The sequence below is a fragment of the Anabrus simplex genome, chromosome 1, assembly GCF_040414725.1.
Source record: "Anabrus simplex isolate iqAnaSimp1 chromosome 1, ASM4041472v1, whole genome shotgun sequence".
Lineage (NCBI taxonomy): Eukaryota > Metazoa > Arthropoda > Insecta > Orthoptera > Tettigoniidae > Anabrus > Anabrus simplex.
In genome coordinates, this window is record NC_090265.1 from 342,513,621 (window position 1) to 342,529,646 (window position 16,026).

Consider the following 16,026-nt stretch of genomic DNA (forward strand, 5'->3'; position numbering starts at 1 on the left):
TACAGAAAGGCAATAAGAAAGTATTGAAGAACTACAGGGGAATTACTCTGATATCCGATGTTGCTAAGATAATGGAGAGGATACTGGAAAGTAGGATAAGGTTGAGGGTTGAAAATCAGATACAGGAAAATCAACAATAGAGCCCATTTTCATTATGAGACAACTAATGGAAAAGCAATGGGAGTATGGAAATGATGAAGTGATGACGTTAATTAACATTAAAAAGGTATATAACAGTGTCCCCAGGACTAAAGTTTGGGACAGTCTGGTGCAAAAAGGAATTGGACAGGGATTTAAAAAAATGATAATGGCAATGTACAAGGAATGTTTGTAGTTGTGTGCAAACACGCATTGGCAGGACAAGTTGGTTCAAAATCATTAGTGGGCTGAGACAGGGAAGTGTTCTATAACCAATCCTGTTTACATTAGTAATGGATGACATCATGAGAACAGCAAAGGCAGCATATGGAGGAAGAGAAATGAACATGCTGTTATTTTCAGATGATATTGTGATTTGGGGAAAAGGACACTGATGTTCAAGAACAGTTGGATGCGGTGAATGGGAAGATCGAAGAATGTGGATTGGAAATAAGTGTAGAAAAGAGTAAAACTCTTGTTATGACTAGAGGGGAGAAAGAAGGGAGAGGTCAGATTAGACTTGCAGACAAGCCCATGGAAGTAGTGGAGAAGTTCAAATACCTGGGGAGTGAATTAATGGAGAACTCGACTGGATGCTGAAATTAGTAAGAAGATTCAACCTGGAAGTGGTTTCTATCATAGTGTAAAAAACATGTTATGGGACAAAGATGTACCAATGGAAGCAAAGGAAACTATGTACAAGATGTATTATGTACCCATAACAACTTATGGAGCAGAAACTTGGACAATGACAAAGAAGGATGAGATTCAAGTACAGGCAGTTGAAATGAAGTTCTTGAGGAGTATGATACAGAAGAGTAGAAGAGACAAAATAAGGAATGAGAAAATCCAAGAAATAAGAGTGGAAAAATGAATGATAGAATAGAGAAGATCCGACTAAGGTGGTTTGGGCACATAAAGTGAATGAGTGATGAAAGAATGCCAAAAACAGTGATGGAAATGCAAATGTAAGGAAGGAGAGGCCGCGGATGACCACGATTGAGATCGAAGGACACAATCCAATGCAGTATTAGAGAAAGAAACCTGGAGGAGGAGTGGTGGAAAGAGAAAGTGGAGAAGAACCATATTTGCCCCTACCTGGCTACAGCTGGATAATGGGAAATGATGATGATGATGGTGGTGATGAGGAGGAGGAGGAAGAGATTGAGTGGTTGCACTTATAATGCTTCTGTGAACAAATTCTTGAGTCTGAAAGAAAGATCGAAGTGTTAGTTGTATTGAAGATGAGGTCTGCAAAACTTGGTTAATTTTCTTTGAAAGACTTTGCTCGTAATGTCTATATCAATAGCCATGATGCATTTATTGATAATTTAGATGTGTTAGAGCCTGCATTAGAAGAAGTAATTCACATCAAAGTTCCCCTTGAAACACTGTGGATTTTGGTCTGCATTGCCAGCTGCACCAGTTGGCAAGTGATTGAAATATTATATAAAAGTGTGATGTCTGTGTTAAAATGTTGCAGGCTGAAAATGAATTGCTTGTGGATAGTGACAGGGAAATTATGATGTATTTTAATCTAGTGAAGACAAGTGGTTTGAAGTTTCCATCATTGTTGGTCATGTCCTTGTGTTGTAACGTGTTCAGATTTTTCCAGGTGTTAATTAGTGACAGTTACAAACCAGAAATTCTTAAGTTACAGAATCAGAGAGGGGGAGTGGTAGTGTTAGGATTTCAGTTAATTGAGAGTAGTGTATGTAACCTTGATGAGTGTCAGTGCAGTGTGAAGTTGAAAACAATGATTAAAAAGTGCATTAAAAAGTGTTTTTATCAATAATTATGTTTTTCTTATAAATACACCTTTAATTGTATATTTCATGTAGACTAGGCTGGTGAATGTGTATTTGTTGAGAATGTTATTTTATTGTCCTATGTAATTTGTGATTTACCAACGAATGTTGGTTTAATTTTGTCATTTTCAAGTGTACTGGCTGTAGGGTTATGTTAGTGAGTCATGTGCATATTTAAAGTAGTCTTGCTTGCTGAAAATCTTATTTACTGAGTACAATATGTCATTTCACTGTTATGGATGATTTGTGTTTTACTTGTAATGTGTTGTTTGTTGTTGTTTAACCAACTTATATTAATTACTTACATTTTGTCGTTGTCAAATGTACTGGTGTAGGGTTATGTAAATTGGTCGAATACTTTTTCGATCTTGGTATATTATTTTAAACTGTTTCATGTTTTCTAACTACGGAAACATGATTTATATTTCATATAATTCTTCTTTACAAAGATTATGAACGTTATCGACGTTAGTTATATTATTAGGAATTAATGCCCAACTGCGTCCTACAGCAGACAGTGGCCCAATGAATCCGCCATGTTCGATTCTACATTAAGGTCTGGTAGGTTGTAGATGGTCTTGGTCAAAGTCATTTCTCGTGCACGTGGCCGACTTTAACCTCCAAATTCATGGTCAAAGAGTGTGACCAGAAAACAATATTTAACCCACTGGTCCGAAGTATAATGCTTCAGCCGACATTTGTTTTAGAAAGAGTGTGTTCTGCAATAATGCGCTGATACTTTTATGGGGCCCCACTGCAAACGTTTTTATATGTGTTGTCAGGTGTTTTACACACCTTTTAATACACTATTTTTATTTAATAAGCCCCAGTGGAAAAGGTTTTCATATTCTCTCATCTTTTTTCATGCCTTTTAATACTCTCATCACATCTTTAGAAATGGTAGATAGCCTATATCTTTCACTATACCCATGCATACACGAATTAAATTCAACGAATGTCAGAGGAAAAAACATACCAAGTGTTTACATATTCGTGTATTCAATAGTACGTTTTCTTGCTGAACACATCATCTTTTCTTATCCCCTGCAGAAATGCCTTACAAGGTTTCACTCAATAAACTAACCTCTGAAATCAGTCAACCATTCTGCGCTGTATTTTGAGGTGTATCACATTCTTGCTTAATTTCAGCACATACAGTAGTTTTAAAATTAAATGATCGTTTACTTCAGCCTTTATTTCTAACGAGTTAACTACTGCTATTGGCCACATTATTTATGTATTATTATGGAAACATGTTCTCTTTCATTTCAAATTGTGCTTATTTTCACCAGTTGACAGGTATTAATAATCGACTCCGATATCGCCTTCGAGTTTGAATGTCGACGAGTGTTCGCTAGTGCACATAGCAAAAAATCTGCACCGAAGATGATCGATCACATTCAATATAATCGCTGGAGTGCATAAATATTGATAATGGAAAAAATTATGCATGCTTAATTGCTTGTAATAACGGATGCATCAGTGATAGGGTTCTCGCTGTAACTGAAATATAATACACAGTTTAATATAGGAATTTTGAAGGGACAGAAAAAAGCTGTCGTTATAACGGAGTTCTCACTATAGCAGACTTCTACTTTATATTCTCTTTCTCCTCGCAGTTATTTATTTTCAAGAACATTGTGGCATGGATTTATGCTTGTTCAGTGACGTCACATTGTATATCGTGAGGCTTTTGTTACAAACTGATGGGTTGGAGAAGAAAGTGTGAAAAACAGATTTTTCTGTGGGGCTGAAAGTTAGGCACCAGCAGCAAAAACACAGTCGCCGCAGCGACCTGGCGCCTAGGATTTCAGCACCCCAGTCGTAGGATATTTATAGTTTAAATTATTTTTCTTAAGTTTTTATCATTGATATTCCATGTTCACTTTTTACAGATAAGTGGAGGGTGCTAAGTCATGACTATCATTTTAGAGTTCTCTCACACATTCTCAATCTCCTGGATGAAAACTCTTGGTCTCTCAATTCAGTACCAAAAGAAGAGACTGTGAAGGAGCTGTGTGACCTTGTACCAGAAGAAATACTTGGCCAGTGTTTTGATTGGTATATGGAACCTACAGGAGGAACTGACACTAGAGGTAAAGCACTATTTCCTTACAAGAATCATTGTGAAAGGGATGAAGGGGGGTAAAATAAGGCAGGAGAAAAAAAGGAGCAGTTATCTAATGTTAAGGTTGTGTGCTTCCCTAAACCTGAGCTCCAGTTTTTTCCACACTTGGGATCTGTAAAGGCAAGAGTGTGGAAGGATAGGGGTAAGTGTTTAAGGACTTCAACTATGAAACAATGGAGCCAAATGTGAATTGGGACAGGAAGATCCATGTTCTTGGTTTTGTTTTTACTATAATGGCCATGTATTCGTTTGGCTAGAGTGTTGATAGTTAAGGCAATACAGAAAGCTCGGCAGAGTCTGCATTAAAACTGGTAGATAATATTGAAGTGCAGTCATGATGGTCTTGTATGGGGTAAGACTTCTTGGTACTCCTACGAGTGAAAATTATGCTGGGTATATGTAGATGGCAGATCTTGCAGCAGATGTGTTCACAGGGGAATAAGTCAGAAGGGGTTGGGGGTTGGTTCATAGCAAGTGAGAATTTTTGTGAAGTTTTGTGGGTGCCTGAATATGATTATGTGTTGTTTTGGAAAAAAAATCACAGGTGTGGGGTGAGGACAAGGGAAGATTGAATTTTTGTTTGAAAATGTGATTGATTTTGTGGAGACCAAGATGACATATGGTTATGAATAATACTGGATTTTATTGTTTGGGAGACTGAGGACAGAGTTCCTGCTCGGGAAATCTGGCTGTGAACTAATTGGATGGGGGAAACCCTAGGGTTGGGTGGTGACTTCATTATGACAATGCATGTATTGTTGTTCATTTCTTAGTAAATTGTCTCATCAGTGTTGTTGCTACAGTAACACCCTAAAGTGGGTCACATTTTCAGTTCTTTCATGTTGGAATTGAAACCTAATGTGTTTGTCAGGTGGGATCAAACCTACAATATTGTTCCTTTTCATGTTCCTATCTTTACATGAGTTGATTTGACACTTGTTTGTTCCTTTCCAGTACTTACATCATCCTGTTGGGATACTTTTCTCGTTCTTTGTCCTGTATTCCTAATCTTTTACCATCTGTATGCTAAGTTTCTTCCCATTTTCTGTATTTATCGGGATTTGTTCTTATCCTGCACTTCCCTCATCATCACAACTAATTTTTTAGTTAATGTTGTCATTTGATTTTCTTATGCTATTTTTAAGAACACTTTTTCTCAAGACATTGTAAACTTTGTCAGTATATCATTTTTTTCATTTAAACAGTATTATTATGTGGCTGAATATGTTACAAAAATACGAAACATGTACCACTGTTAACTGATAAGTTGCCTTAAGCAACTAATGTATCGACAAGGTGGATAATAAAAAAGATTTAGTTGTGAATCTGTTAAAGTGCAATACGAACCATGAAGTTTATTTTATATACTTCCCTCATCTGTCGAGATAGCCCCTCAGTGGTTGCTTAGGCCCATCCTCCTGATGAAATGGAAGTAGAAACGAGCTTGCTGGAGGCTGAGAAGAGGTGGATGTATAAGAACAGGGATTGGTGAGGAGAGAGCGTACAATTAAAGATGGCAATGTCTGAAGATGTGGAGATTGTCCTTTTCTTTTTATGTTTTCATGTTTATCCTTGTCTTCTCTTTCTATTGCTCTCTCTCTCTACACTGATCTTTTGCTGTATTCATTCTGTTTTTTTTTTGTTTTCTTTTTTCATGTTCCTATCTTTACATGGCTTGACAGAGGGGAAGGTGTTTATCATCATCATCATCATCATCATTTCTTCGCTCCAGCAAGCCGGGTACGGTTGTGTACAAGCTTCCTCCAGTTTCTCCTATCCACCCACAGATGCTGCTCATATATGTGACGCCAGTTCACATCTCTAATTTACATCCGAGGCTCGTATTATTTTTGAAAGCTTCAGTAATCCTGCTGAGCCTAACACAGATGGTGATTTTCTTTCAGGGTTTTCTCCCTTAGCCTTAGGTGTCCAGTCACCTCAACCTACAAGGCAGCAGGTTGTACTGATATTAATCCCTGAATACAGGGCTGCCTCTTCCACCTTCTCCGCTGTAGAAGTCGTTGAGGTCTCCACTCGTAACCCTGAGCTGGGACCCTTACCAGATGTTACACATGGGTCATTGTGTTCTAGGACTCGCATAGGCAGGGGCGCCACTTTCTGGATAGGACTGCCTCCAAAAAGGGTCCCTACCTGCTACCTAAAAGGTGTTTATCATGGAACATTACTGTATTTCCGGTCATACGGAGTGGGGCATCAGAATGGGCTTGCTTCGTGTTATGATATACTTTTAGTAGTTTAACAAATCATATTGTTCACATGATATGGGATACTGATACAATAAAATACACTCAGAAACCACAAACAAATGGGGAAGCAAACTTAACTTTGACAAAGCCCCAATCGTGCTTCAGATATAATTAAAGGCAATCAAACCACGCATAAAAGAGGTCGAGTGGATCAGAGCTACTTAAAATAAATGAGAAAACATAGAATTGAAATGAAATAAAATTATTTCATTTAGAGGAAAACAACATTTAATGAAATTAAAGAAACTTAACAGTTACAATGATTAAAGTTAACGCTACTTGGTTTCTTTAGGAAAATCACTTAAATCCCAGAACAGAAGAAATTTTTTCCTTAAGGTATTTAGAAAAAGAGTAGAAGAGATTTTAAGATCGATGTGAATTACCATACAAAGTCCTTCTTTTATATGAACACCAAAGAAGTTGAAGACGGACCAGTCCCAAGTGACTTAACCCATGCACTGCCAAACCCGTATATATACGTTATTGAACACCGTGCCTCGTCTGCCAAGCCCGCATATATACGTTTTGCTGCAGTGTGTACTTCACCGATCTTACAAATGTACCCGATATAGGGTCATTCTTTGAGATTCCGTGGAAATGCTCAAGGAAGTTCTGTACGGCAGATATACCACTCCATTTCATGTGTTATTATATTTCAGTAACATTATCACCGAGCTGAGTAGCCACACCTATTAACATGCTACGGCTATGGAGACAAGCTCTGCACTCGGCAGGCGAGTGGGTTCAAACCCCACTGTCAGCTGTCCTGAGAATTTATTTTTTTTTTTTTTTTTTTTTGTTTTGTTTTCCTCTTTGCACTCCTAAGAAAATGTCGGGACAGTTCCTATTCGTAAACCACAGCCGATTCCTTTCACTTCCTTACCCAGTTTCGTTCACCATCATTAATTTCATATTCGTTCATTTCTCAACTGAGATTTGCATCGGGAAGGCATCCGGCCGTAAAAATATGGTGTAAAATATAATCTTACTTCATCCCCGACCCCGCATTGGGCTGCAGGCACGATATGCATTCCATTAATTGTATCAGTAAATATGTATCTGTGAAATTGCTTCTTCCTTAAAAATACCCGGCCCAGAGGGCTCGCCTGGTCATCAAAACTCGGCAGTGAAAAGGTTAGTTCGGTGGTAATAATTCAGTTACCAGGCAAGTTTGGCTGTGCAGTTAGGGTCGCGCACCTGTGAGCTTGCATCCAGGAGATAGCGAGTTTGAACCACACTGTCGGCAGCCCTGAAGATGATTTTCCGTGGTTTTCCATTTTCACACCAGGCAAATGCTGGGGATGTAGCTTAATTAAGGCCATGGCCACTTCCTTCCCATTCCTAGGCCTTTCCTATCCCATCGCTGCCAAAAGACCTACCTGTGTCAGTGCAAAGTAAAGCAAATAGAAAAAAAAATAATAATAATTCAGTTTGTACAATAAATCAATTACTTAAAGTTGAAATATTGTAAAACTAAAAATAATATTTAGTCAGCATGAGGTTAAATCATGAGTACAATCCAGAACATCACTGATCAATCTAGTCAAGCCATCCATTTATTTATTTATTTATTTATTTTTCAAATTACTCCATCATAAAAACAACCACCATCCCATAATTATCCTCACCAAAGGGGAACAATCACCATGCCCCTTTTTAGTAAATAGCTGAGCATAGCAAGAACAAAACACTGCGAACAGAAAAATACGGAAACCATAACATGCAGGCAGAAAGAAATTAAGTCAAATGAACTAATCTTCAGCTTATATGGATTTTAAAAAAATATTCCTCTTAATTACAGTCAAATAACGGGAGTACAATCCATTGAATAATTCTAAAAATTAAGGTAAAAAAACACTAACTAAGAAGTATGCTCTTAAAGGAATTAAACTGCCGGGCTGAGTGGCTCAGATGGTTGAGGCGCTGGCCTTCTGACCCCAACTTAGCAGGTCTGATCCTAACTCAGTCCGGTGGTTCGATGGTGCTCAAATACGTCAGCCTCATGTTGGTAGATTTACTGGCACATAAAAGAACTCCTGCGAGACTAAATTCCGGCACCTCAGCGTCTCCGAAAATTGTAAAAGAAGTTAGTGAGATGTAAGTTCAATAATATCATAAAGAAATTAAACTGGGATTATATAAATTGCAGAATAAATCGGGTTAGATAATAACGTCCGCATGGACAACCCATTATAGATAATTACAGTTATCTGCCAAATTGTTATACTCGCAAGGAGAATAAGATAGTGTCTGATTTTTTTTAATGTATAGTGTATACGGACTGGTGAAAGTTTACATTTCCTCTATTGTATGGATAGTTTACATCGTTTACAATTAGATCCTATACAAAACAATTTGATGATCACCAATTTCCTTCACACTGAATTAACTACAGTATTAGTACTTTGACTTGCTTTCAACTATAATACAAGCCTCGGATGGAAGTTTAAAAATGGAAATGGAATTGACGAGTCTCTGGCTGCAGTTGCGCAGTATGATGATAATGCTGATGTTCGTGCAAGTGTTCGATCAGAGAACAAAACCCGATTTGGAACAATAAAGGAAAATGAATTGATTGACCTAATGGAGAGATGAAAAGTCATCATCCTGGGATTAAGTGAAGTAAAATTGAAAGGGAAAGGAATGAAGAAACTAAGAAAGGGGTACACCTTGTACTTGATGGGTAACATTAAAGAGAAAAGAAATGAGTGGAATTTATAGTGAATCAGAATGTTGAACCAATAGCTGAAGTTGAGTATGTAAATGAAAGAATTATAATAATGCACATACACGTAAACAAGGAACTACTGAAGATAGTACAGGTGTATGTCCCACAGACAGAATGTAACGTGGAAGAAAAAGATGATTTCCTCAATGAACTGGAAACTCATATTGTTGGAGATGGGATCATGATAATGGGAGATCTGAATGCCCATGTGGGAACTGATAGACTGAGATAAGAGAATGTTCTGGGCCCACATGGGTATGGCGATAGAGATGAAGATGAAGAGAAATTGTTGGACTTTTGTATCACAAATAACCTGATAATAAAGAACACATGGTTTATGAAGGGGATTAGCCATAAGATCAGTCGATATAGTTGGAATGGACAGTATGGCACACTCATTGTTATAATGTGGAATAATTTCATATTGTGGAATTAAAACAAGTAAAAATCCCTAAAATTGTACCAAAGAAGAAACCAAAGATCAGGATTTGGGAATTGGAGGAGGAGGATAAAAGAATGGCATTCCAAGATTGTGCAAAAAGGAAGTTGCCTAACACAGAAATACGAAGTGGAGAAGATGAGTGGGTCAATTTAAGACAGATATTTGTGGAAGCAGCGACTGAGGTATGCGGGAAAACAAAAACAAAGGTTAAGGGAAAGGAGACACGGTGGTGGACAGACAAAATTTTAAAAAAAATAAAAGAAAGGAACAAGATGAAGAAAGAAATGGATAAGGAAAAGCAAAAAACATGTCAGAGGGATGAGAATAAGATAGAAAGGTTACATGTGGAATACAAAAGATTGAAACTACAACTAAAGAGGAGTATCAAGGAAGAAAAGAAGAAATGTTGGGGAGAGTTTACGAACAAAATTGAGCAAGATGGTCAAGAAAATCAGAAACTATTATACAGAGTAATAAAATCGAAAAAAATCAAGGCATTAGAGAGAGAAGATGGATCCATAGTACATGACAAAAAGGGTCTTCAGAAGGTGATGGCAAAATATTTTGAAAAACTTTATAATGAGGATGACTGCTCAGAGGAAGAAGAAGATAAGAAAATGGAAGTAATAGATGGAGAAAAAGAAGAGAACCCGATAACATGGTTGGAACTTGAAAGGGCAGTGAAAGCAATTACCAAAGGTAAAGCAAGTGGAAAAGACAAATTCAATGCTGATATGATCAAGGCAGCAGGAAGCAGTGGACTACAGTGGCTATACCAAGCCCCCAGTGCCATATGGAAGGATGAAAGGACACCTGAAGATTGACAATAAGGAAGCATTGTACCATTGTTCAAAAAAAAGGAAATAGGTGTAATAATTATAGAGGTATAACACTATTATCACATGGGATAAAAATAATCTAGAAAGTCATAGACAAAAGACTGGGGGATATAATAGAAACACAGTTAGAGGAAGAATAATATGGCTTTAGACCAAATAGATCAACAATAGACTTGATATTTACAGTGCGAATTATAATGGAAAAACACCTGGAAAGGATCAAAGAAGTCATCTTCGTATTTTTGGATTGGAAAAAGCGTATGATACAGTTAAGAGAAAACATGTATGGGAATGCCTACAGAAAAGGAATGTACCAAAATCATTAATTAACAAGATAAAAATGTTGTATCATGAGAGTAAAAGCAGTGTACAAGTGGGGAGTGGTGACTGAAACATTTTATACAAAGAAAGGTCTTAAACAAGGAAGTGCACTGTTGCCATTATTGTATATTATATTGATGGATGAAATCATAAAACTGGTAAAACAGAGTATCAGTAGCGATGAAGTGAATGGTGCCTGTACAGCATATATGTGAACAAATCCGTACAAGGAAATACATTTCCTTGGTATTACCGTTCTCTTTATTGATGAAGACTGGAGGCTTAAAAATCGCGCCCTTGTTACTACTAAATTAATTGACAATGTGAAACAAGTACATATGGGAAGCTGTCAGAGCTGGGAATATACTGTACGAAGAAAATCTCCGTGAACGATAAAGAAGCAAATATTCTTAAAACTCTTGAGTTGTACCACAATTATCCGTACAGAACTCACTGTCTAAACACGATGCTTAGACATGTTTTCCAAGACAAATTTATGACTGAAGAATTGTTAGCATATCAGACAACCATCAACGCCACCAACCAGTCTTTTCTCTTTTCGGAATAGCATGATGATACAGATGAGAAACTATCTTCAAATATAAAATTCATATTTACGTATTCATTAAAGGATCACCTTTCTGATGATGATCCCATTGCATGGTGGAGAAATTATAGTACAGAATATCCTAGACTTACTCTGCTGGTGAAGAAAATCTTGTCTATTCCAGCCTCCAATTTGGCAAGTGAAAGAAATTGCAGTTCAACAACCAATTAGTGAAAAAAAGAGCTTGCTTAACCCAGACAAGGTATATGACACACTTTTGATTCATTCTGTACTAAAACAAAACAATGATGAATGTTTATCACAATGTGAAAAAAGACTCAGCAAGATTACAACTCACAAATTTCAGACTCGGCAAGTTAATTTTCTGTGTCTACTAACGTGTCAAGTTGATCGCAAAGTGTTTATAGTAAGTTAGGTTTGTAATTAATTACTTCCAACTGTACAAATCACTACATATTTCGTTACAATATTTGCATGTATTCAACATTTTATAGGCAGCAACTCCCCTTTCCTCGCTCCTTTCAAGCTTGGTCATCGTAACTTCGTTGATACTGTTCGTAGGCTCATCAACAGACTACGTGCTGCTAGTCAACCCACGTATCGTTGATCGAAATACAGTTGCGTGAGGGTCAAATGAGTATGGGCGAATGAACTGGATAGTTTGCAGACCTCTAATGTCAACGTACTGACATGTCTAAAGTCCTGGAGCAAAGTAAGTAATTGTCAATTTCACAGTTTCAGACTTTTGTACCATTAAATCAATATTGAAATTAAGTATATTTAAAATATTAACTTAACTGCGTTTAAATTTTTTTTATTATTTGCATGTCACCAATACAATTAAAATTTAAAATAAGAAATATGTCCTTTTTATAACATAGCAAATTATAAAAATATATTATACAGATGTTTTTCTCAAACTTGTAGTGTGTGAAACCTATTAAAATTAGTCATTCGGTAGACCGATCAAAATGTTTAATTGATCGAGGGTCCCATACACTGGAACCATACTCTAGTTGGGGTCTTACCAGAGACTTATATGCCCTCCCCTTTACATCCTTACTACAACCCCTAAACACCCTCATAACCATGTGCAGAGATCTGTACCCTTTATTTACAATCCCATTTATGTGATTACCCCAATGAAGATCTTTCCTAATAATAACACCTAGATACTTACAATGATTCCCAAAAGGAATTTTCACCCCATCAACGCAGTAATTAAAACTGGGAGGACTTTTCCTATTTGTGAAACTCACAACCTGACTTTTAACCCCGTTTATCAACATACCATTGCCTGCTGTCCATCTCACAACATTTTCGAGGTCACATTGCAGTTGCTCTCAATCTTGTAACTTATTTATTACTCTATAGAGAATAACATCACCCGCAAAAAGCCTTACCTCTGATTCCACTCCTTTACTCATATCATTTATATATATAAGAAAACATAAAGGTCCGATAATACTGCCTTGAGGAATTCCCCTCTTAATTATTACAGGGTCAGATAAAGCTTCACCTACTCTAATTCTCTGAGATCTATTTTCTAGAAATATAGCAACCCATTCAGTCACTCTTTTGTCTAGTCCAATTGCACTCATTTTTGCCAGTAGTCTCCCATGATCCACCCTATCAAATGCTTTAGACAGGTCAATTGCCATTATCAGTCATATCAAGTCATAACAATTTATGAACAGTGTGCTAGTTAATGCTGTTAAGGCGTGCGTTAGACTGAATGATATGGCTAGCTTTTCTCTAACACCTCTCCTATTCAGGAAAATGTTCCTGCTTTTGGTCTGTCCAAAACCAAGAACACCGAAGCTCATTCAGTTTGAGATGCTGAATGTTCCAGGTGGAATGGTAGGAATGTTTTTACAGCTATAGTAGAAGCTTCCCTTCCTGCACACTGCACGGCACACTTATTTGGAGCTAGTTCTATTCACTTGGCTTCCGTTGCTGAAATCAATTCCTTTGTTTTTTATATGTATTGCAGCTTTTCTATTAATATATTTGTATTTTGAATTAACATTTCAAGATATTTTTAATATTTGTCTTAATTCTGTATTTCAGGAAATCCTTTGTATTCCCTCTCAGAACCTAAGGTATGCAGATTCCTAGCAGAGGTTTTGCTGCGTGGAGCTGGAAATTTTGATTTAAAATCATTCTTGTCCACTTGGCAAAACAGTGTGCCTGAAGGTATTTCAGTTTTATATTCATATTAACTGTAGTGCCCAGCTCTGCATGCGTACTTTGTTTGAATGTTTACTTCTTAGCATTTGTATTACTTGTTTGAAGTGATATTTTCAGATTTCTTTATTGTTCTTTATGTTAATGTATTGAATAGGTGGACCTTATTTTACCATGCTCCTTGTTTCTTATTGTAACTTTGATACTTGTATATTTAGAAATTTATTTTTGTATATAAATTTAAGTTTTAATTTGAGGTTATTTAGTTTTGCTTTAAACTATTTCCTTGTGGCACCCCAGAGACTGACTGGGAAGTAGCTGATCCTTTCAAACAAATAATAAAAGTAAGTTATAACTATATGTATTTAGGCGTCACACTATAGATATGATGTATAATATTCCAACTGTCACTGGGTCTGTCACCAGTCAGCCTAGAGACCCCAAAAACTATGGAATCAACATTCATCTCGGTCATTTTGGATATTTTCTTTTTCATCCCTTCTGAACCACTATGCCAATGGAGGCTGAACTTGCACTTAAACAGCATCCAGAGTGTCACAGTTGGTCTCAGTGACCCCTGAAACTATGGATTTGACACTAATATCGGTTATTTTTTATTATTTTTACATGTCATACCTTCCCCTAGGGATGTCAGGGATGTCTTATCTCCACAGCATTGTATCCAGATAGTAAATCATATGTGTACCAAGTTTGCTTGAGAGCTATGCTGTAACATACATCCAAAATCTCAATCATTTTGGACATTTTCTTTTTTCACCCCTTCCCACCCCCATACCAATAGGGGCTAAACTTGGACTTAAACGACATCTGGAGTGTCACTGTTTACCTCAGTGACCCCAAAATTATGGATTTCAGATTAATATGGGTTGTTTTCTCTTTTTATTTCACCCCATTTCCACCCCTGCCTGTAGGGCTGCTAGTGGTGTCTTACCCCACAGTATTTTTTTTTTTTCCATATAGTAAGTTATATGTGTACCAAGTTTAGTTGAGAGCTATGCTGGGACATGCACACACACATCTATAATCTTGGCGATTTGGGACATTCTTCATATCCTCTTAATTGCCATGCCGATGGAGGCTGAGCTTGGACTTAAACGGTATTGTAGTACATGTAGTACGTAACACGAACTAATACGTTGAAAGTCTGTTTCGATTACAATGCGGTCGTGAAAATTCAATATTCATTGACATGCCCCACAACGGGCGACTTAAACGCACTCTACAGTGTGCTAGCAGCAGTGCCAGACCTGTAGCTCAGATCCTTTCAAACAGAACAAAGATGGCCTAGGCCACCATAGCTCAGTTGGTAGAGCAACCGACGCGAAATCGGGAGGTTGTGGGTTCGGATCCCACTGGTGTCCGGCTGGCCATTTTTGTTCTGTACTTAACGTCTCTTCAACACGTACTACATGTACGTAACACGACCTAATACGTTGAAATTCTGTTTCGATTATAATGCGGTCGTGAAAATTCAATATTCATTGACATGCCCCACAACGGGCGACTTAAACGCACTCTACAGTGTGCTAGCAGCAGTGCCAGACCTGCAGCTCAGATCCTTTCAAACAGAACAAAGATGGCCTAGGCCACCATAGCTCAATTGGTAGAGCAGCCGACGCGAAATCGGGAGGTTGTGGGTTTGGATCCCACTGGCGTCCGGCTGGCCATTTTTGTTCTGTACTTAACATCTCTTCAACACGTACTACATGTACGTAACACGACCTAATACGTTGAAAGTCTGTTTCGATTACAATGCGGTCGTGAAAATTCAATATTCATCGGTATTCAGAATGTCACATTTATCTCAGTATCCCAGAAAACCACAGATTCAGCACTGTTATTGGCCCTTTATGATTATTTTTATATGTTGCTCGCTCCTCACCCCCGCCCCAGGAGATGCTAAGCTGCAGTCGTTAATTGCGGCCAGTATCCAGTATTCGGGAGATAGTGAGTTCGAACCCCACTGTCGGCAGCCCTGAGGATGGTTTTCCGTGGTTTCCCATTTTCACACCAGGCAAATGCTGGGACTGTACCTTAATTAAGGCCATGGCCTCTTCCTTCCCACTCCTAGGCCTTTCCTATCCAATCATTGCCGTAAGACTTATCTGTGTTGGTGCGACGTAAAGCAATTAGCTCTTTTGCAGATCGTAAGTCATATGTGAACCAAGTTTGGTTAACATACTGAAACATATACATTCAAAATCTGTCATTTTGGACTTTCGTTTTCACCCCTTCCCAACCTCAATTCCGACTACAGTTAAAGCATGACTTAAACGGCACCCAGTTTTTCGCAGGTCATCTCGGCAATCTCGAAAACTATGGATTCAACACTAATATTGGTTGTTTTTGGTTATTTTGTACATTTCACCCCCTCCCCTAGGGGTGTCTTTCCCACACAGTCATTTTTCCAGATAGTAAGTCATATGTGTACCATGTTTGGTTGAGAGCTATGGTGGAACATACACTCATCCGTAATCCTGGTCATTTTGGACATTTTCTTTTCACTCCTTCTCACCCCCATGTCGATGGGTCTGAACTTGGACTTAGACACCTGGAGTATCACTATTCATCTTTAGCAA

The 16,026-nt window shown here is 37.7% G+C and overlaps 1 protein-coding gene and 1 non-coding gene across 5 annotated transcripts in view; both read left to right on the top strand.

Annotated features, from left to right (window-relative positions):
- LOC136865960 (sister chromatid cohesion protein DCC1) overlaps positions 1-16,026 on the top strand; it is a 154,041-nt gene that overhangs the window by 29,999 nt on the left and 108,016 nt on the right. For all 4 annotated transcript variants that reach the window (XM_068224957.1, XM_068224956.1, XM_068224955.1 and 1 more), the window contains exons 5-6: positions 3,842-4,042; positions 13,310-13,435. In XM_068224957.1, the coding sequence (XP_068081058.1) occupies positions 3,842-4,042; positions 13,310-13,435 (327 nt within the window). The remainder of the gene's footprint in view (positions 1-3,841; positions 4,043-13,309; positions 13,436-16,026) is intronic.
- TRNAS-CGA (transfer RNA serine (anticodon CGA)) lies at positions 14,736-14,812 on the top strand. Its single transcript has one exon. It is a non-coding gene; the product is annotated as a tRNA-Ser (tRNA).